The 20,943-nt window shown below is 40.1% G+C and overlaps 2 protein-coding genes across 5 annotated transcripts in view; both read right to left on the bottom strand.

Moving 5' to 3' along the window:
- The window catches only part of LOC129749967 (protein PALS2-like), a 162,094-nt gene that overhangs the window by 51,421 nt on the left and 89,730 nt on the right, over positions 1-20,943 (bottom strand). The gene's annotated exons all lie outside the window — the stretch shown is intronic.
- On the bottom strand, positions 1,853-19,655 carry LOC129749968 (uncharacterized). Its single transcript, XM_055745127.1, has 2 exons — positions 19,299-19,655; positions 1,853-3,158 (listed from the first exon to the last, which is right to left on the bottom strand). The coding sequence occupies exon 2, from the start codon at positions 3,121-3,123 to the stop codon at positions 2,341-2,343; it is 783 nt and encodes a 260-aa protein (XP_055601102.1). The 5' UTR covers positions 3,124-3,158; positions 19,299-19,655; the 3' UTR covers positions 1,853-2,340.

Raw genomic sequence — 20,943 nt, forward strand, 5'->3', positions numbered from 1 at the left:
CAAAAATCAAATTTTCATTATAACATTTCAGAAGAAAAGAAAGTAACAATGCAAGAGAAATTAAAATTAAACATTAACATTTCGTGGATCAATAATTTTCTCTAGAATATTTCCACGTACTTCTCGCAGCAGGAACTGTCATTCCAATGGTAGTCCATTCTCCTCTGCCCAAGCAATAAATGTAATGTAACTACGCTGCCGTCATATCGATATTAAATAGGACAATCAAGACAAATTTTGTCCCATGTTCGGCTTACTTACGTTATAATGTCAAATGTCAAGCCTTGTTGAAACGCAAACGACCTGAGAAATAGTAATAAACAGCTGTAGTTCAACGTGAACCTTGCAGTCGTGGTTTTGTACTCAACCCTTCTGATTTTTAATCACTTCCGAGATGTGTCAGGTCAAGGTAAAGTGAAACCAGTAATTGTTTAATATTACATATTTGGTTTTTTCTTATCACGACTTTACCCCTTTTCCCTATAAAAATTATTTCTGGCTACGCCACTGCATTTCACAAAAATAATGCACAACAAAATTACAATTTAACGTCCTCAGACTGAAAAAAGAAATTTTTTTTTTGATTCGATTATCCGGAGGATTTGATTATCCGGAGTGAAAAAAAATCGATACTCCGGATAATCGAGTCCGACCTGTATTAAACCTGGACCAAAATCAGCTTTCAATTCTAGATCAAATTTCATTCCTATGTATTCGTTTTTTAAATTATAAACTTTAAGCTCTCAACGATGATCTGAAATTTGAATGATATTATCAAAGATTATTATAATATTAAATTGTGTTGACAAAACTTGTTTGGTAATTTCATGTAATGTTTAACAGTCAACTTTAAAATGATTTTCCAAATTTGCTCATTGTATCCAAACATCAGTTTCTTAATTTGTTTAGTTTTTAGTTTTTAACAATAATACGAAAATAATGTTTACCAGCAACAATTGAGTACATCAATTTCTATCAAAAGTATACAACCTTTGCAGAAATGCATGGAAAAAGCAAACAATTAAGACAGAAAGCTTCAAAACTTATATGTTTTATACACCTAATACTGAATACTAGCTCTTATTTACAATAAAAAGGTATGATTTGTTTTTTTTTTTTTAAATTAATACATAATCTTAAACCTCATTCTTGGTTTGACGTTTTATTCCGTTTCTTAAATTTATATCGCAAAATAAAACAGATTCTAGAATTAATTTTATATTAACATAGTCATAACTACTCCGAAGCTATTGCCAAATCGTTCCCTTCTTCCGTTTTCAGATAACTTAAAATTCAAACTTCCGAAACCATAATGAATGAACCATATGGTCAACACGTTATCTCCAAACGCACAATGCACCAGTCAACAAAGTGTAAAGAAAGAAAAAAAAACTGTTTAACTCATAAACACGTGCGCCAGCATAGGTAGACCGAAAAAAAGTGTGATGAACATCATCAGATAAGCCTCGTTCGAATGCAACTCGAATTAGGCAACAACGAAATACGCAAGAACCATCCACTTAATGATGAAAAGGCAACAGAATACCTTAAAAAAATAGAAAGTTCTTTTCCTTCTGTCTATTTTAAAGAATTTACGCACCACAAAGAAAAAACGTGAAAAGAGGTTGATGACCCATGGTGTAGCTTCTCGAAAAAACCCTCACTGCTATGGGGAAAAAGGTGAGAAATGACCTAACCGAAAAAAAGGAAATAAATAAAAACATTGACCTCGCCCACTGAACGGTTTTACAGCATTTTACCAAATAGTTTGTATAGGTACGATGATCGGTGCCAGACCTCTAGCCTCGGAAAGATGGATTGATGGATAAAAGAACGATAGGGGTTTGATGAGTTTGTTTTTATATTTATTTTATTTGAACATCTTCGTTTGTTCACCTCGTTTTTGTTTACGTTACCAGTTAACAACTATTAGACAAAAATCTTTTAAAACCAGATTTGTAATGTTGCGACCTTACGAGCTAAACAATGTTATGGGTTAAATAACACCAAAATAGACGGAAAGGCACTTTAAGCTTAGAGATTCGATTGGATTTTACGCACAATGTTCAATGTACTCGCGCACTGACTAAAAGTAAGTGTCTTTTAGTATCGAACAATCGCTTCAGACGATTGTCAATTTCGTAACTTTACTTTTTGTTTTCAATTTTTAAAAATACGTGGACGGACTTAGCAACTATCTTGTGTCTCTGCGTCCGATTCGTCGCAGGTTCGTCGCTTATTAGTTTCTAACGATTTGCTGCGTCGTTTGTGTTTTGTTGTGTTACTGTTTGCGATTCTGGCCTTGGTCCGGGTCCGGATTCGGGTGGGGTCCCGGCACTATCAAACAACCCCTCCAACTGGCATGGTGGAGACGGTGCTGTGTGGTGTTGTGGGCCTCGATCCGGCCAGCGAGTGGGCCACCGAGGCGTTGAGCGATTGCATGGTTCCCATGCGTAAGTGGGCCAAATCCTCCAGCTTAGTGAGATCCGAAAGTTCCAGATAGAGCGAGTAAACCATCAACCAACCGTAGAAGGATCCGAGCACGATCACAATCCAAATCAGCGTGATCAGTATGTTGTACGCGAAGATCAGATCGTTCACGATCGAAAACAACAACAGGGCCAGGAATCGGAACAACGTGAAAACGGCGAAGCTCCACAGCCATGGAACGATCCGATTTTCGTGCTCTTTTCTTAGGGCATGGACCAACATGACTCCGGTCACGAAAACCACCAAAGCTCCAAGTAACGAGAAGAGGGCCGCGATCATCAAGGCATTTCTAACGTGTACATTCCCCACGTAAACAAACTCGTACGAAATAATATAATAACCATAATGCGTCGATCCAGGAGCGGCCATCGATAGGCAATAAATATCAAAGATCGATGTAGCAATCGTAAACAGAGCCACAAAAATCGAACAGGTTCCGGTAATGATGGCACCCCGTTGGATATCCATGTACTTGTTGTTGTGCAGAATTGGCTTCTGGTACCAAGGTATCCGGATGGATTTCATCGATTTGGATCGCTGCGAGTGCAGATTGGACTGGGATCGGCTGGTGATGTTTGAATAGACGGACGGTGTCGACCGGAAGGTCGACGGAGTCTTTCGACCATAGTTCATGGTGGATGATTCGAAAGTCCAAGACTGGGGATCAGCTGGAATCGATAAAGCGAACGAACAATGTTCTAGTGAAAAAAAATTATGTTTACACTTTCACTTTAAATGACACCAACGTACTTTTTCTCAGTTTTTTTTGTATGATTCATTGATTTTTTTTAATCTGTGGATTTGAAATACACTCGACTTTTGAAATCTTCCATTTGATTTCAATACAATACTTTCACAATCTTAAAAGCTCTCAACTCTCAACTCACCACAGTCAAATTTAACTCTCAACTCTCAACTCTCAACTCTCAACTCTCAACTCTCAACTCTCAACTCTCAACTCTCAACTCTCAACTCTCAACTCTCAACTCTCAACTCTCAACTCTCAACTCTCAACTCTCGACTCTCAACTCTCAACTCTCAACTCTCAACTCTCAGCTCTCAACTCTCAACTCTCAACTTTCAACTCTCAACTCTCAACTTTAAACACTTGTAATTTCTCATTTCTTATACCTCATTTCTCATTTCTCATTTCTCATTTATAACTTTTCATTTTTCATTTTTCATTTTTCATTTTTCATTTTTCATTTTTCATTTTTCATTTTTCATTTTTCATTTTTCATTTTTCATTTTTCATTTTTCATTTTTCATTTTTCATTTTTCATTTTTCATTTTTCATTTCTCATTTTTCATTTTTCATTTCTCATTTCTCATTTCTCATTTCTCATTTCTCATTTCTCATTTCTCATTTCTCATTTCTCATTTCTCATTTCTCATTTCTCATTTCTCATTTCTCATTTCTCATTTCTCATTTCTCATTTCTCATTTCTCATTTCTCATTTCTCATTTCTCATTTCTCATTTCTCATTTCTCATTTCTCATTTCTCATTTCTCATTTCTCATTTCTCATTTCTCATTTCTCATTTCTCATTTCTCATTTCTCATTTCTCATTTCTCATTTCTCATTTCTCATTTCTCATTTCTCATTTCTCATTTCTCATTTCTCATTTCTCATTTCTCATTTCTCATTTCTCATTTCTCATTTCTCATTTCTCATTTCTCATTTCTCATTTCTCATTTCTCATTTCTCATTTCTCATTTCTCATTTCTCATTTCTCATTTCTCATTTCTCATTTCTCATTTCTCATTTCTCATTTCTCATTTCTCATTTCTCATTTCTCATTTCTCAATTCTCAATTCTCAATTCTCATTTCTCATTTCTCATTTCTCATTTCTCATTTCTCATTTCTCATTTCTCATTTCTCATTTCTCATTTCTCATTTCTCATTTCTCATTTCTCATTTCTCATTTCTCATTTCTCATTTCTCATTTCTCATTTCTCATTTCTCATTTCTCATTTCTCATTTCTCATTTCTCATTTCTCATTTCTCATTTCTCATTTCTCATTTCTCATTTCTCATTTCTCATTTCTCATTTCTCATTTCTCATTTCTCATTTCTTATACATATCTCATTTCTCATTTTTCATTTCTCATTTCTGATATTTAACCTTTTTCATTTCTCATTTCTTATTTCATATTTTTCATTTCTCAGTTATCATATCATTCAAAAGTGTCATTTCTCATTTCTGAATTCTCATTTCTGATTTCAAATTTCTTTTTTCTCAATCCTCAATTCTCATTAACAATTCACGCTTTTAGATCCAGAATTTACATTTCTCAGTTTTTCATTCTTAGTTTTCAATTCGCGATTCTCGATTTCTATTTTCAATTTTGAATTTTCAATTATCAATTTTTTGTACGTAGCCGTTCCTTATTCTTGATTCTTTTAATTTATTGAATTCTTATGTATATCTCAGTCTAATTTTAATAGAAGTGTTCAGTTATGAGTCTTAAAGAAATGTCAAAATTCTGAAGTATGAAAAATAGTATGAAGTCAGAATTTTGAATCTTGAAAGCATGGAGCTTGAAGTCTGAGATCTGAAATCTAAAGTCTAAATTTGAATTCTGAAATCTCAAGTCTGAAATTAAAAGTTTGAAGATTGAAATCTGAAGTGTGAAGTCTGCAGTCTGTAGTCTGAAATCGAGTGTTTTATGTCTCAAGTTTCAAATTTTGAAGTGTGAAGTCTGCAGTTAAACTTCAGAAGTTTGAAGTCTGAATTTTGACGTCTGAAATATGAAGTTTAAGCTCTAAAGTCAAAAATCAGAGGTATGAAGTTTAAAGTCTGAAGTCTACAGTCTGTAGTCTGCGGTCTTTAGTCTGCAGTCTGTTAGTAGTTAGTAATTTTTGAGTAAGTCATTAGTAAGTTTTACAGTCGGAAGTCTGATTTTAAAAATCTTAAATCTGAAGTGAATTCTAAACATTTTCATAATGAGATCTGAAATCAAAAGTTTGAAACCTGAAGTCTTTTCTCTCATCTCTAATTTGAAGTCCTAAACATGATTTGTCTATGTCTGTACGCTGAAATCTGAAAAACGAAGTCTGAAGAGTCTGAGTCTGAAGTCTGAATCTGAAGTCTGAGTCTGAAGTCTTAAATCCAAAGTCAGGGGTCTGAAGTCTAAATTTTAAAGCCCGAAGCTTGAAGTGTAAAATCTATAGTCCGAAACCTGACATCTTAACTCTTAACTAATGTCTGAAGTCAGCAGTCTGAAATATGAATTACAAAATCTGAAGTATTTAGCTTGAAATTAGAAGTGTGAGACGTTTGATTCTCTTTACTGAATTCTGATGTTTGCTGCTAGAAAGCTAAAGTTTTAAATACTTCGAACGCTAAAAAGTGTTCGAATCTCTTATCAACTGGGACCGTTGAAGTGCATTGGAATCCACAGGAAAAAAATCATGAATCATCAAAACACAGACAAACTCGATGACGGAGAAATATTTACACTTGAACTTGCGACTCGCGTGAGGATGACAGCCGGACGGGTTTCGAGCGATTCAAAATACGAATATTTAAATTGCATGATTGCTTCATTTAGCAATGGTCGCGCGACGGCATTTGACAGAGATAAAAATCGAAAGTTGCCCTTTCGCCGTTTCAGTTATCGGAATTGGAATACACACCCGCGATAAAATGGCACCAGTCAGCATGTGAGAAAAATAACAAAAATCCAGATGTGTATGTAAGGAGAAACAAAACATAACGTTCTATCGATCAAACGAGAAATTTACAACCGACAAAACAAAACGACGAGGGATGCGTGTCTGGTGGAGAGTGTGAGAGGTTCGAAATTTGGGTTAGGACAAAAACAATAAATTTGGAAAATATTTGCATGAAATTTGAAAAATGTTAGAGATCATATAAACAGAAGAACGATAAAAGTGTGTGCCATTTTATCGGAGCAGAGGTGAGCTGAGTTATGTTCTAATTGAAAAATTAACAGAAAATTTTTAATTACTTCAAAGGATAGACAAAAAAGAAAAAAAACACTCTTAATTTAGAATGACTACATTGAGCAAAGTCTAAGCAGAAGCAAGCCCATTCACCTCCCATGCGAGTCGTTTGGTTTTTTTCTGTTCTTGTGTTGATTATTGCTCAGCTGTAAAATTTCTCGTCATCAGAGTTTTATTCGAGTCTTTTTTCTCCTTCCCTTTCATTTCGAATGTACCGTAGTGCCATTTTAAGCGGGTGGATCAATTAATACTGCACGATTTGAATTAGTACTTATTGGTTGTTAGAGGATCAGAAGTCATATGAAGTGTTTTTTTTATCATCGCAACGACAAAGTCATAAAATGTAAAAAAAAAGTAACAATCAGTAATCGACGATGATCGAATCAACTCTCCTCACATTTTCTATAGAATGCAAACTTAAAACTAACGTTATTATTTTTAAAACAAAATTTCAAACTAGTCACATGAAGCGTTCAAGTATGTCCACCGCATTCAAAACGCCATAACGAAAACACACCGCTAACCTCATTTGAATAATAAGCTAAAATTGAGTTGAAACGAAGAAAAACGGAATTCACAACAGTCTCGATCCGGCAGCCGGCAAATTTAATCAAATTTTACTTCCATTGTTTTGTTTTCCTCGCTTTCAGTCGGTTGTTTTGGTTTTTCTCCGCTCAACTCTACCATTTATTTATAATCGCACTCGTCTTGTAAATAATTTATTCCTAAACTGAAGACTCACTGACAAACCTTTGTTATTAATGATAGTGAAGCTCATATTAAATTAATACAAGCTGGAGTTTGAAACAAGACTTCAATAAAACCTAAAAGATTTTTTGAATGCCATTCCAATAACTTGAACTAGTTGTAAAAATGTTTTCCAAAGAACCTTCAAATGACTATAATTTAAAAACAAAACTTTCCCTCTACGTCATATTTTCCGGTTTTGGATGCATGACAACATCCGATGAAAACAACAAATGAGATAATAAACAATTTTCCTCGCATCAACATGAACCGCGTCAGTCCATACAAACAATACCCGGGTACAGCTTGCGGGCGCAAAAAGACTTTAGCTAACCAGATTACAAATTATGTAACAATAATAGTACTACCCCTAGCAAGTAACAACATTCATCAGCCGAGCTTGAGCCGCAAAGAACGCGGCTTAAGTTTATTTAGTTCCACCTCAATCGAAGGCTTGCGAGCAGCACGCAATAACCTACAAAAGTGCAAACATTGCTTACCGATTCACTGACTGACTGACTCTGTCTGTCTGTCTGAAAGTAGTTGCTTCGAGAAACAGGTTTTCTCATCTTATGGATGGTTTGTTGAAGTCTCCCTCACATTACCAATACTTGACTAACTATAAGGCAGTTGAGGTCTTCGGTACAACCAGAAGTAGAGAATCTGGTAGGTATGTAAACCTGATTGAGTTGACAGAGCCAGGAGCCATCTCGAAGCTGAGTGAAGATGTAAAACCGCAACACCAATACCACAGAAATGAGTGGCTATAGTCCGGTTTGCGACCTAAGGTGTCTCAGTGAACAGACCGGTAAAAGTGGGCACTGCTAAACAGTGTTGCCAAGATGACAGGTAAGATCGTCTCAATTTTGACCAAGTATGCATTGAAAAAAAAAACACAAATCTTGCCCTCAGGACCTCAGAACCATCTTATTAACCCTGGAAAAGATCAATCCATGTCCCATGAACTCATACTCAAATGCTATGGCTCTGGACTGATAGTTTCACCTCCTCGTGGTCCCGGACGAAAAAGTGTCTGCAAGTGTCCGCGATTTCAGATGTCCAGCTAAAAGAACTACAACTAAATCTACTAAAGACCGTCGATAGATCCTAGCCAAATCTGCGCGGAAGAAGTGATGCATATGGGCAGTTTCCAGTATCCAGGTGTCAGACGTGCTCTGCGAAGTAGTTCCACCTTCCCGTGGTGCAGAGTGGAAACGTGCCTGCATTACTGCATATGTACGGCCGAGAGAACTAAATCCACCTTCCTCCTTGTGAAGACCCTTGCAAACGAACCTGGATTATGACCATGGATTCCCTATTGGAAACCGACTTCATTTGACCAAGGTGTGATGCAGAACCATGCCGATGAGCCTGGAAGGCTGGCGGGTCGAAAAATCACGTCAGTCTCTAACGGTAGCCTGTGGGACACCAGGACACACTCCACAGTATCCCAGTCCTTGCTACGACTCGTGAGATCAAACATGAAATCCAATTTTAAACAAAAAATTGCGGAAGGAAGAGTTGGAGTCAGAGAAAGACGATTGTCCCAATCCGTTTGGTAGGAGCGGACTAATGTGTTCGTCGGTTAGGCAACCCGCCGAGCCGTTGAGGGCGCCGGTAAATGTTGGAGAGAGCGTTGACCCCTTCGTCGAAGTCCAGCATTCAGTCGAGGAACTCCTAAGCTCCCCGGAGCTTCAGGACCCTGAGGCTCCTGCTGAACTAGCGGCGGCAATGGCGGGCATTAAGAACCTTGTGGAATGCGTTAGAAAGAAGTCTAACACCCACAAGGAGGTCCGAGAGAAACTCGCCAACATGATGGCACTGTTTGTCACGGCGAACCGAGCGGTGGTGCCGGAGGTAGGCACGTGGAGACGTTGTGACCCTTCTGCTGGCGGAAACGATTCGGTCGAAGAAGGTCAGCGTCTTCGTGCAGACGGATGGCGAAGAGGAGTTTGCCGGAAAGGAAAAGACGGTCTCCAGGAGAATCCACCGGACACGCTCCGGCGAGATGATCCTTGAGCTCCAACGTGGCTCAACCGTCAAAAGCGAGGAATACAGCACGCTTACACAGGAGATTGTCGTAGAGACCGCGGAGATCCGTGCCCTGAGCACCACGGTTACCGTCAGGATCGAGAATCATGACGAGATAGCCACGGGGGTAGAGGTAAAGAACGCGTTGAAGGATCTGTGTAATACCTAAGCGGATGAGATTTCGATCAGGATACGGGAAGGCCCTCCCAAATCGGGGACACAGGTGGCGTTCGCGAAACTTTCGGTTGCGGCAGCAAACGCAGCACTGTAGTGTCCCGTCAGTATGCTACTCTGGGTCCATGGGTGCAATCGGATGACTCATGATACAAAGTACCCATGCGCCATAAAGTCCACCTGGGGCCTCTGGCCATAATTTCTACCCAGACCTGCAACGAAGGCTAAACCTGAAATGGGAGACCAAGTCCGTGCTTAAGCGCTCATCGGCAACTCTAGTTCGAGTCAAACTCCAGCATATATACCCTGCCTCTTGTTACGATTCAAGACTAAGGACCTCTCCTCTAACGACTCGAGATCCGGCCTTTACTCGCAACTCGAGACTAGCTTGGTTCCCACGAAAATCGTGCGCTCCGCCTCTGTTCGAGGCACTGCAAGAGACCAATGACCTCTCCTCTAACGACTCGAGATCTTGGATCCGCCTGGCTTGGCTCGAAGCCCTCTCCTCTTTGCCCGTCCGTGTGCCGATCGAGAGCAGCTTATCCTGGACACGCTCCTGTCACAGCACACGTCCGGGGCTTTACGAAAAACTACTCGGATGATTCCCAGCGAAGAGTTCATCCTACACCGACTCAGGTGACTCATCCGGCAACGACGTGAAGTCACCCTACCCGAGAGTGACTTGCACTTGACTGACTTGCACGCCCAGCACTGAAGTGTGGGCGGCTAAAGGTGGGGTGGTCTATCTGCCAAGTAGCCATCACCCAACAACCGGAAAGGTGTTTCCGTATCGCAGATCCGTATCGCAGGATCTCGGATGGCAATAATTGTGTAAACGATAAAGCCAAACTTCCCCGATATGAGTTACAGGAAGATACCCCATATAAGAGGTAGTGTCGGCTAGAGAGAAAGGCTTCGTGATAGCCAAAGTCAACGGGGTCTTCGTCTGTAGCTGGTACTTCAACACGTGGGCCGTAGAATGACAGAATGAGGTAGTCGCCTTACAAACCTCAGGAGACAACTCCTACTGGAAGTCCTAGCAAGGCTGAATGTAGACCTGGGGAATGTAGGCCTACCACAGGAATGGAAGCGAGTCCATCATTGACGTCACTTACTGGAGGGTGAGCGACGCGTTCTCCAATAGCGATCACTTTGCGATTCGTTATCGCGTGGGCACCAATCGCATCCAATGGACCCAGAGTAGCATACTGGGGGGTCGCGGTGGCTCACCGTGCCTTGGAATGCAATCCGTAAAAAGGACTTACCACCTGGGTGATAAACTAAAAAAAAAGACGTGAGAGTTCTACTCAGGCTTGTAAGTGGTCACCATCGTTTGAATTTTTCCGGAGACAACCACCACACATCGTTCGTGACAATCGTGGAGAGCGCAATCGTTTGATCGGAGAGCAAAAAAATGTCAAATGAAATTTTGATCTTTGTTGTGGTTAGTCGTTTGACTTTCATCCCTTTTGCGTAGATAATCGAGATAATCATTCCACATTGTTCGACCAACACATCCAAACATCACCCGGCGCTGCAGAGTGGCGAAATTTTTTTCAACAGGAGGGAGTGAATAGAAAAGATTGCATTTCCTTATTGAGTCTATAAGTTCTGCTGCGTGAAAGAGATAGGCGATGTCGTAAACTATCGGGAATTATCATCGTTGACCAAATTATCGCTCTCGTGTACCAAGACACGAAATTTCGTTCGACAATCACACAAAGAAGAATGAATGTCGTTTCGTTTGATGGTAGTCGACTGTTCGGCAAGTTTTCGGTCGCATTCGTTTGATGGCACGAACAATGATACTGATAAAAGCAGGCTGTGCGACTGTCAGAGAAAATGTCGATGGTTTACAAGCTGCGATGCCACACATACCGATTTTCCGGTATTTATACCGATTTTTGAGCAAAATTTTGACCAAGAATCGGTATATACCGATTACCGATTTTTGGCAAAACATACCGATTTCATACCGATTTTTAAGATTTCAGCTCAAAATTCATTCCACTTCAACATTCCCACTTCATTCAAGCTATCCTCGAAAAGGTCCTTTAGAAAGAAGACAATACTCGGTAGCTAGCGTGGCGTAACTTTGATCTGTACAACTTTTAAAGTATACTGCAAAGATCTCCACGGCTCACTCTCATAATTCGTTCAGTTGTTCGCGCTGTTTTGTTCCTTTGTTCTATCAAATGATGCACTATTATGGAACTCAACCTAAAGGCAATGGACTAAGCTCTAGGCTGATATTTGATCTTCTGCGACTGCCAATAGAAGTTTCTAAAGATCAATCTCAATTGACGATCGCATCAATGTTCTCGTCTCGTGAGATGCTAACTTTTCAAGGAATCCTTGTTCAACTCGTCGCCAGATGGGGTATGTCGAGAATTGAAGTGGAATCAGATACACAGTATGTCATATCATCGGTATAATCTTCAATCCTTCTGCACCTTGTTAGCCAAATAAATGATATCATAAGTACCTAACTGCAGACAAACGCCAGACAAAATGGGTACTTTCAGTTATAGTAAAACTATGTGTATCAAATCTTTTTCGGAAGAACACCTTCTTTTAGATCACATTGGCGAAAATCCATAAATAAACGAAGAACATCAACTTGGGCCCATATTTACCTCGAACGTCAAAAAGCCATTGGATTTGTAAGTGTTTACTAAATGGAAATTTCTTTTAGGTTGACCTTGTTCTACTGCCTTATCGAATTTATCAAATTTACATCCCACTTAAGCCAAACATCAATTAAAGTCTCAAGTTTTTACTTAATTTATATGCCTAAACAACGTGTAACCTGAAAGTGCTCGCCATGCCCCTATTTTTCTTATCAAACGGTAACTTTAAAAAAAATTATGTTATGAGTTATGAGTACTGTTAAAAAATTATTTATTTCGGATTTTCTGCTGAATTTTCATTTGTGAATTTTGCTTTCGTCAGCAAAAGCAGATAGATTAAAATTTTTAAAAAAGTTGTACAAGTCATAACAAACATAAAGTTGTTAAAATTTCAAAACTGTCATTTTGGGTAAACTAGTGTTACCTAGAACTAAGTTACAAAGAAAATGCAATACACCAAGGTTCTTTTTTTACAGGGTTTTTTTTACACGGTTTTCGGGAATAAACACGGTTTTTTTTACGCGGTACGTATATCAGTGTAAAAAAAAACCTTTCTGTAATAAAGCATGGATCACTACAAATCTGGACGCATTAAAACCGGTCTATCTCGGAGCTATATAAACGAAATAAAAATGTTTTGTACTTGAAATGTAGGGTTTTTATTGCACTTTAAAGGAAAAATAATAAAAAAATTATTCCGATGTTGTTTTGATGAATTTTCGAACTTTTGGTTGAGTATCACTCATTATAGTTTGAACACCCTATTCGTTGACCTCAGCGGCCATTTTGTTCCACAATCTCTTCATCTCTGTTGCTTCCCGAGTCGTCCTACCATTCTTCTTCATCTTCTGCTTGACAATTGCCCAAAATTTTTCGATAGAGCGGAATTGAGGGCAGTTGGGTGGGTTGATGTCCTTTTCGACAAAATCCACCCGTTGGCCCAATACCACTGTAGAACCTCCTAGCTGTAGTGGCAGCTTGCCAAATCTGGCGAAAACTTAACTAGTTCTTTGTGAGATCTAATGTAGATCTAATGGTCTTGTTTTTCACAAAAACCGGAATTTTTCGTCCGCAGCTGCAAATACCTTGCCAGATCAAACACTTTCTTGCAAACTTATCAGCAAAAACGAATTTGAAGTTGCCGGGGACATCACCATGACCAGTGCAGTGCACCACAGCAGTGGCTTTACATAATTTTTGGCCAGAAAGCTGCCCAAAATCCATCTTCACGTACGTTTCGTCATCCATGAGGATGCATCCGTCGAACTTCGTTGGAATCTTCTTGTATAACTTGCGGGCACGTCCTTTGGCTACTAAATTCTGCTTCAATGTCTGGTTTGGTTGCTTATTGGTCCGATAGGATCGTATTCCTTCGCGTAGACGGATTCTGCTGACGGTGCACCGGTCGGCGTTGAATTTCTTGGCAATGTCATAGTCCGACTACCCTGTGTTTTCCTTGATCGTTCTCAACACCTTCAAATGCAGTTTCCGATCCTTAATTCCACTATGACGCTTGGTATGAACCTGCCGATCTATAGTACGCATCTCACGGAACCCTTTAGAACGCTACACACGGTTGATTTGACAATTTTTAACGATTTCGCGATTTTTGAACCCGACCACGTCGGGATTTTGACGTGGGTGTTCAAAATTTATTTTCATCTCGCGGCTTCCATCACGTGTAACTTTTTTGAAACAAAACGAATCGTAATGAAATTTTCAGCACTGGTAGAAGAAACATTTCTCTACAAAGTGCTGCCAAAACATTCCAGATTCGACAACTAGGAGCACTATGGTAAAACAAATAGTGCGTCCAGATTTGTAGTGATCCATGCTTTATATGCTAAAACACATTTAGTCAGCTAGTTTTGAACTAAAAATACAAAATTCATAAGAGTTCTTAGACTTGCTGTTTATTGCAAGCTTCTATTTAAAGAAAAATATGTTAGAAAATTGAAAATGTAAGCATTTTTGAATATCCACCTCAAATACCGATTTTCATACCGATTTTTAGGATTTACATACCGATAAAAGATTTTTTAGGGTTTCAAAATACCGATAGAAATGTGGCATCACTGTTTACAAGTCTGGTCCTACTCTGCGAAGTAGTTCCACCTCCCCGAAGTACAGAGTGGAAACGTGTTTGAAGACTTGCCACCTGCAGGTGTACGGCCGAGAGAACTACATGTACAGTCAAGCTTCGATGACAACCTGCGTACCATGTGGTGTGGCACAATCGTGGTGCAACTGGGTGCCTTGGAGGTTTGGCCTCAGATTGAATCTCAAACTCAAAGAGTTGAGACGGAGAACATGTTTAGTGAGGTGTGGATCTCCAGACACGAGAAGAGGCGAGTTGTTTTCGTCTTGAGTTGGGCCAAGAGACGGAGAGAAAGAGGGCCTTCAAGACACGAAGAGAGGCGAGTTGTTCTCGTCTTGAATTGGGTCAAAAGGACGGAGTGTAAACGGGTCTCGATTCACGAAGAGAGGCGCTTTGCTAACGTCTCAAGTTGTGACAAGAGGCCAAATCTGGGCCTCGAGTCAAGTGTAGCGGCGAACGATCAGTTGTCCAGTGAGTCTCGAATCGTGACAGTAGAGGGGGAAGGCTTTGCTGGTGTAGAGTATGGTGCTTTGCGCGAGTATGGCTCACATCAGGGTTGCAGGTCCGGATGGGAATTATGGTCAGTGGTCCCAGGTGGACTTTATTATGTAGGGGTACATAGTACCATGAGTCACCAATTGCACCCTGAACCCAGAGTAGCTAACTGGGGGGCGCGATGGCTCACCGTGCCTTGGAATGCAATTCGTAAAAAATATTTACCACCTAGGTGATCAATTAATAAAAAAGACGTGAGGGTCCGTCTCGCGTTAGGGGTTCATGTCCCTCAACGGCGGATGTGAACGAAAAGAGTTCGTTCGACAATTCGTTTTGGTTTCGGGACCCGCCTCATAAAATGAGTAGGGGAAAAGTTCATATAACGCCCCATGTGGCTAATACGCGCCACCTTTGTTTTGAAGAATCTGAAACATTTTAAGCCTCCAAAATTTAACCAATTTGTTGTAAACGCTATGATTGATCATGGCAAGTATGAATTTTTCTTTAAAATGCCCCTGTCCCGTGATAATTTCACAATTTAGGTTTTTCTTCATTTCGATCTAAATTTTAAAACACTTTCAATAAGGTGTCACCAAGCAGAGAAAAACGAATAAGACAATATTTTCTGACACATCGATAGAGGAGAATCTAAAGTATGATTTTATGCTAAAAAATCATACTGAACTCGCTAAGGTATGCTTTTTACGAGTATGTTCTATCACGGCCCATGCGCTCGTTATAACGCGCCAATCGTAGTAGGCTGAAAATAGCATTGATTTTTCAAAAAGGCCAATTTTCATTGAAAATGAACAAAAAGTCAAAACCATAAAGTTTGCTTCATTTAATATTGGAACAAATTCTTTTGCTCATTGTGGCGCTCCTAGTGGATGGATTTGGAAACTTTTTTCACCCACGAGTTCGAGAATTTCTTCGAAACAGCAATGAATAATTTTTTTAAGTTTTTTTTATGAAAGAGTAAAGAAAATGCTACATTTGTATGAAAAACAAATTATGAATTCGTTAATAAATGACTGAACTACACGCAATTGTTTGTGTTCCAATATTAAATGAAGCAGACTTTACATCCGTCGAACTTGGTCAGCACTTGGTCGTACAGCTTTCGAGCACGGGTTCTGGCCACATTGTTCTGCTTCAGAGTCCGATTTGGCTGTTTGCTGGCTCGGAATGACCTTATTCCTTTCCGGAGACGAATTCGTCGCACCGTACTGTGAGCGGCCTGGAACTTATTGGCCAAATCGCGGTCTGAAAGATTGGGATTCCTCTTGACGGCCAATCAACCATCAACTTTCCCACGCAGTTTCCGGTCGACAGTTCCACTCCGACGCTTCGAATGTGGCTTCCGAGCCGTCGTCAATGTTTCCTTGTACTGCTTGATAACACGCCATACGGTATTTCTGGGCATTTTAAGCTGTTTAGCTAGCTTCGATGCCGACAACAATGGATTTTCAAGAAAACTGTGCACAATTTGATCTCTCCGTTCGGCTTCCATGGCGGTTGTTTACAAAATGCTATCGTTTGGTGTTATGACATAAATACATGATGAAAGGTAATGAATTTCCCGACACGTGGGTGAAAAAAGTTTCCAAATTCGTCCACTAGGAGCGCCACAATGAGCAAAAAAATTTGTTCCAATATTAAATGAAGCAGACTTTATTTTAAGCGTTAATTCAGCCCAAAAAATCTACTTTTCATTTTTTTTTTTCAAAATTTTGATTAGTCCATTTTGATTTTGTTTTCAGTCAAAATGTCTGTAAGTATTGGTGTGTTTTTGGTCTTCGGCTGCTTTCGGATGTGTTCGGCTGCCAGGCGCGTATTGAATACACAGCGGCGCGTATTTGCAACACAGTTTTGTTCTGTGGCTTTGAATATGGTTTTTAAAAATCAAGTTTTTGAAGCAACTATAGCAATTTGAGTGATAAAAAACCATAGGCATTTGTAGAAAACACATTTCTTCAACGATTACACCCATTTTTAACACAATTTGTACGTGGAGTACATAGAAAATCACCGATTCGCTTAGGTGGCGCATAATAGGGCATGTTCCCCTAGTTGCGCAAAGTAGGGGAACATGCCCTATTATGCGCCACCTAAGCGAATCGCTTATTTTCTATCTATTTCACATACAAATTGTGCTAAAAATGGGTGGAATCGTTGAATAAAAGTGTTTTCTACAAATGCCTATGGATTTTCATTACTCAAATTGCTATAGTTTCTTCAAAAACATGATTTTTAAAAACCATATTCAAAGCCACAGAACAAAACTGTGTTGCGAATACGCGCCGCTGTGTATTCAATACGCGCCTAGCAGCCGAACACACCCGAGAGCAGCCGAAGACCGAAAACACACCAATACTTACAGACACTTTGACTGAAAAGAAAATCAAAATGGACTAATAGAAATTTAACAAAAATTGGAAAATAGATTTTTTGGGCTAAATTAACGCTCAAAATATGGTTTTAGACGTCCTGTTCATTTTCAATGAAAATTGGCCTTTTTGAAAAATTAATGCTATTTTCAGCCTACTACGATTGGCGCGTTATAAAGAGCGCATGGGCCGTGATAGAACATACCCATGAAAAGCATACCTTAGCGAGATCAGTATGATTTTTTTTGCATAAAATCATCATTTAGATTCTCCTCTATCGATGTGTCAGAAAATATTGTCTTATTCGTTTTTCTCTGCTTGGTGACACCTTATTAAAAGTGTTTTAAAATTAAGATCGAAATGAAGAAAAACCTAAATTGTGAAATTATCACGACATAGGGGCATTTCAAGGAAAAATTCATACTTGCCATGACCAATCACAGCATTTAAAACAAATTGGTAATATTTTGCAGGCTTAAAATGTTTCAGATTCTTCAAAACAACAGTGGCGCGTATTAGCCACATGGGGCGTTATATGAACTTTTCCCCTAGTTGGTAACTATTTACAAGTCAATACTTATAGAGGTGTCAGGCACAAGAGGTGTCAGACGAGGCACAGTGCAGTGCCAGAGGTGTCAGGGTTCGACAGGCGTATCGGGAATTGATACGCCCGAATCGCATGTGCGACATGAATAAGTGCAATCGACAGCTAGATTTGCGCTTGGGTACATTAACCCCCTGGTCCGCATATCCAATAGTTGCGCAAAGTGGTGGCTCAAATTTAGACTAGAGGTCTAAACTAGAGGTGTCGAAGGAGTTTGGGTTTTACACGTAACTCAGGAGGTCTCCCTCCTTGATTCGTTTGTGCGACCAAAGAAAGTGTCGTCGACAACTCGTTTTTGTCTCTGGACTTCCTGAATCAGATTCGCAAAACAAATAGTTGCGCTAAAATGTGGATCTCTTTCCATACGGTAAGATGTCGGATCTAAACTTGTTAGAGGTGGGAACAAAGGTCTGTATCATGAGTCGTCCAATTGCACCCATGGACCCTGATTAATAAATGCAATCCATACCACCTGGGTTATCAACTAATAAAAAAAATCAAATGCTAAAACTGTCAAAATACAGAAGACAGCAGATTAGAATGCTAACGACTAAGCGACAAAAACCGACTTTTCAACAAAAACATTGGCTGTTTCATCCGGGTTTTATCGATTTTAATTCAATATTGACGAAATTTGCAGATTCTAGATAAGCTAACCAGTGCAGTTGCTTAATCCTTAACCATATTTATCACAATCACTTTAAACAAACCTGAATTTGTGAAATTGTTGTGAAATTATTATAAACCTATAGTTCATTTTATTACACCCTATAAATGTAGGTATAGGTTTAATATTTCAACTATCTATTATCAGTATCAATGACTCCCCTTTAACTTTTTTATAGTATGTACTTTAACAAAAATGTAGGCAGCACTGAAGCCCCAACACAACGCGACGCTGCCCCACAATAACAAAAAAAAATAAACACCGAAACCTGTTTTTCCCATACAAACTCCTCAACGCAGCCAAACAACCTGGCAAGTTTAACGGGCGGCGAAACGCACACAACCCGTCACTAGTTTCGCCACATCGCATGGTGGTTACCTATATTACGATAATCGACCCCCGCCCCCTGCCTAGCTAGCCTAATGATGATGCATCTTAAGGTGTTGTCTCCCCTTTTGGGAGAAGAATTCCAATCGACTTGGAGCGACGCGCCACACTACCACACTCACTCATACTTATGGCGAGATGATCATTCAGGTGTGTATTCGTGTGATGCTCCCCCGAAACATGGGTGGATACCTCAGCACGGAAAACCCTTTTCGTAAATTTTGGGAAACTTCTCTCGGCTACCGCCCTGTATTTTTCCCGTGGTGCCCACAATGGCAACAATGGCGTTTTGTTTTTCTTTTTTTGATTGTTTTCGAGGAAGAAAGTTGTCATTCATCATTACTGCAGCGACTGTCGTTACTATTGTTCGTTGCAATTTCGGGGTGGTGAAACTCCGCGCAATTCAACCTCTGAGAGGGTACGAACGGTGACGTAGCGCGGCCATTAGGCGTTTAAAGATCATCGGTTGACTCATCATGGCTTTTGGGCTGCGATCGAGATGAAATTGAAATTTTGCTTTGTTGCGAAATATAATTATCACATGGTTTGTAACAGTTCATATGACTTCTTCACCCAAAATTTTAAAACTAGGTTAAATATCTGTTGATGGTACACACCTTTAGTTTAACCTTATTTTCACTGTGGACACAACTGTCTCGATGCTACGCGTTCACAAATCCAAACCACAGCCCGCAATCGATTCCGAATGGCTTTGTGTCTTACTTAACATTCATCCAGCAAAATCCAAAAAAGGCACGCAAAACACAAAATACCCCAGGTAAGAAGGGGGAATTAATCACTCCATATATATAATGAAAAAACAGGCACATAAAAGATGCAGCAAAAACAATCACGAAAAGGGGGAAAAGGGCAGTGTATGGACAATGCTAAAGGTAGCAGCACTGTTGCAGCTATTCAAGGTGACGCGACCGGCCGAGAACGCCTCAAACACGCAACCTGTAACGAACGCGGTTCTCTCGAAACTGACAGGCAGCACGCCCAACTGTGGTGAGTTGAGGCTCCACGGCAGAAGTCGCCAAGTCCAAGTTTTTCCAGAGCGCGAGCTCCCCCACTTTTCCACCTTCGTCAACGCGAATCAACAACACCACCCTCATCCGGCCACTCCAACTGGCGCGGCACTCAAACTCATAAACGCTCAACGACCGGTTACCACAAAAGGAAGGTACGACAACCGCATAAGTGGTGAGTAATGTTGAGTTCCCCCTTCGGAAATTCGCAGCATAAAGAAAATTCTCGGCCCACTGGAACCTCTCACCAGGTGGCCACAACGAGGTTGTGGTGAGGTGGATAACGATCTTTAATCTCTCTGCTCACCTCTCTAGGCGCAACTTCGAAGATCAAGTGAGCGCCTGAGCATTCTCAGCGCGCGCTCTTCAACTTTTATTGACCACTCCACATGCCATATTTCCTTTTTTTTCAGCCCTCCCTTTACGAGCATCGTGAATCAATTAATTGTTTGCGATTCCCGTCTCGTGCTCTGTGACGAACGACGATTCGTATCGCTGCATTTTTCCTCCGGTGGCGACAACAGTCGTTCAAGTCAAGAATTCCGATGTGCTTTGAATTACTCATGTGAACGTGTAACAACGAAACGTAAACAAGTTTCAATTCACCATCACTCGCACTTGCATTTCTAGCCGTTCGTTAACAGTCCCCTGTTAATTAACGAAAGCGATGGGTTTCACAATCTACAATTCCAGAGCTCAAACACGTGAGTTCCGTCCGAGGCAATGAACGAATAATGACAACGAAACTTCTCCTTAATTTTCGTCTGGGTACGGGAAGGTGGGCGAACAACCGGGAACAGTTTTGTCAATAACTACTCCAGCCAGTTCAGAATGCCTGTTTATGTTCAGGTGGGTGTTTTTTTTCTTCTGTTTTCGGTGTCCATTATGCCGATTTGGCAGAGCATGGCAGTGTTCCTATCGAATGACGGACCCCTCCTGATGGATTCCCTTTCTGATGAACGGCATGGTACTGGCGTTTGACAAACGGAAAATTTTAGGGGACCTGTTTGATTTGCGGTTGGCTGGATACAACCTATTTCGATAACGGGTTTTTACAACAGGAGCATTTGAGAGAGTTGGGAAGTCTAACCAAATTTATTCAATTTAAAGAGAGCCTTTTTTCGAAAATCAACATTGATTTTGAAATGATGATTTGACCCAGAATTTGGGTACAAACGCCGGAAAATTGCGGGTTCAAATTCAGAACCGTAAAATCAGTGATTTTTTCGATATT

Source organism: Uranotaenia lowii, chromosome 2 (assembly GCF_029784155.1).
Source record: "Uranotaenia lowii strain MFRU-FL chromosome 2, ASM2978415v1, whole genome shotgun sequence".
Classification (NCBI taxonomy): Eukaryota; Metazoa; Arthropoda; class Insecta; order Diptera; family Culicidae; genus Uranotaenia; species Uranotaenia lowii.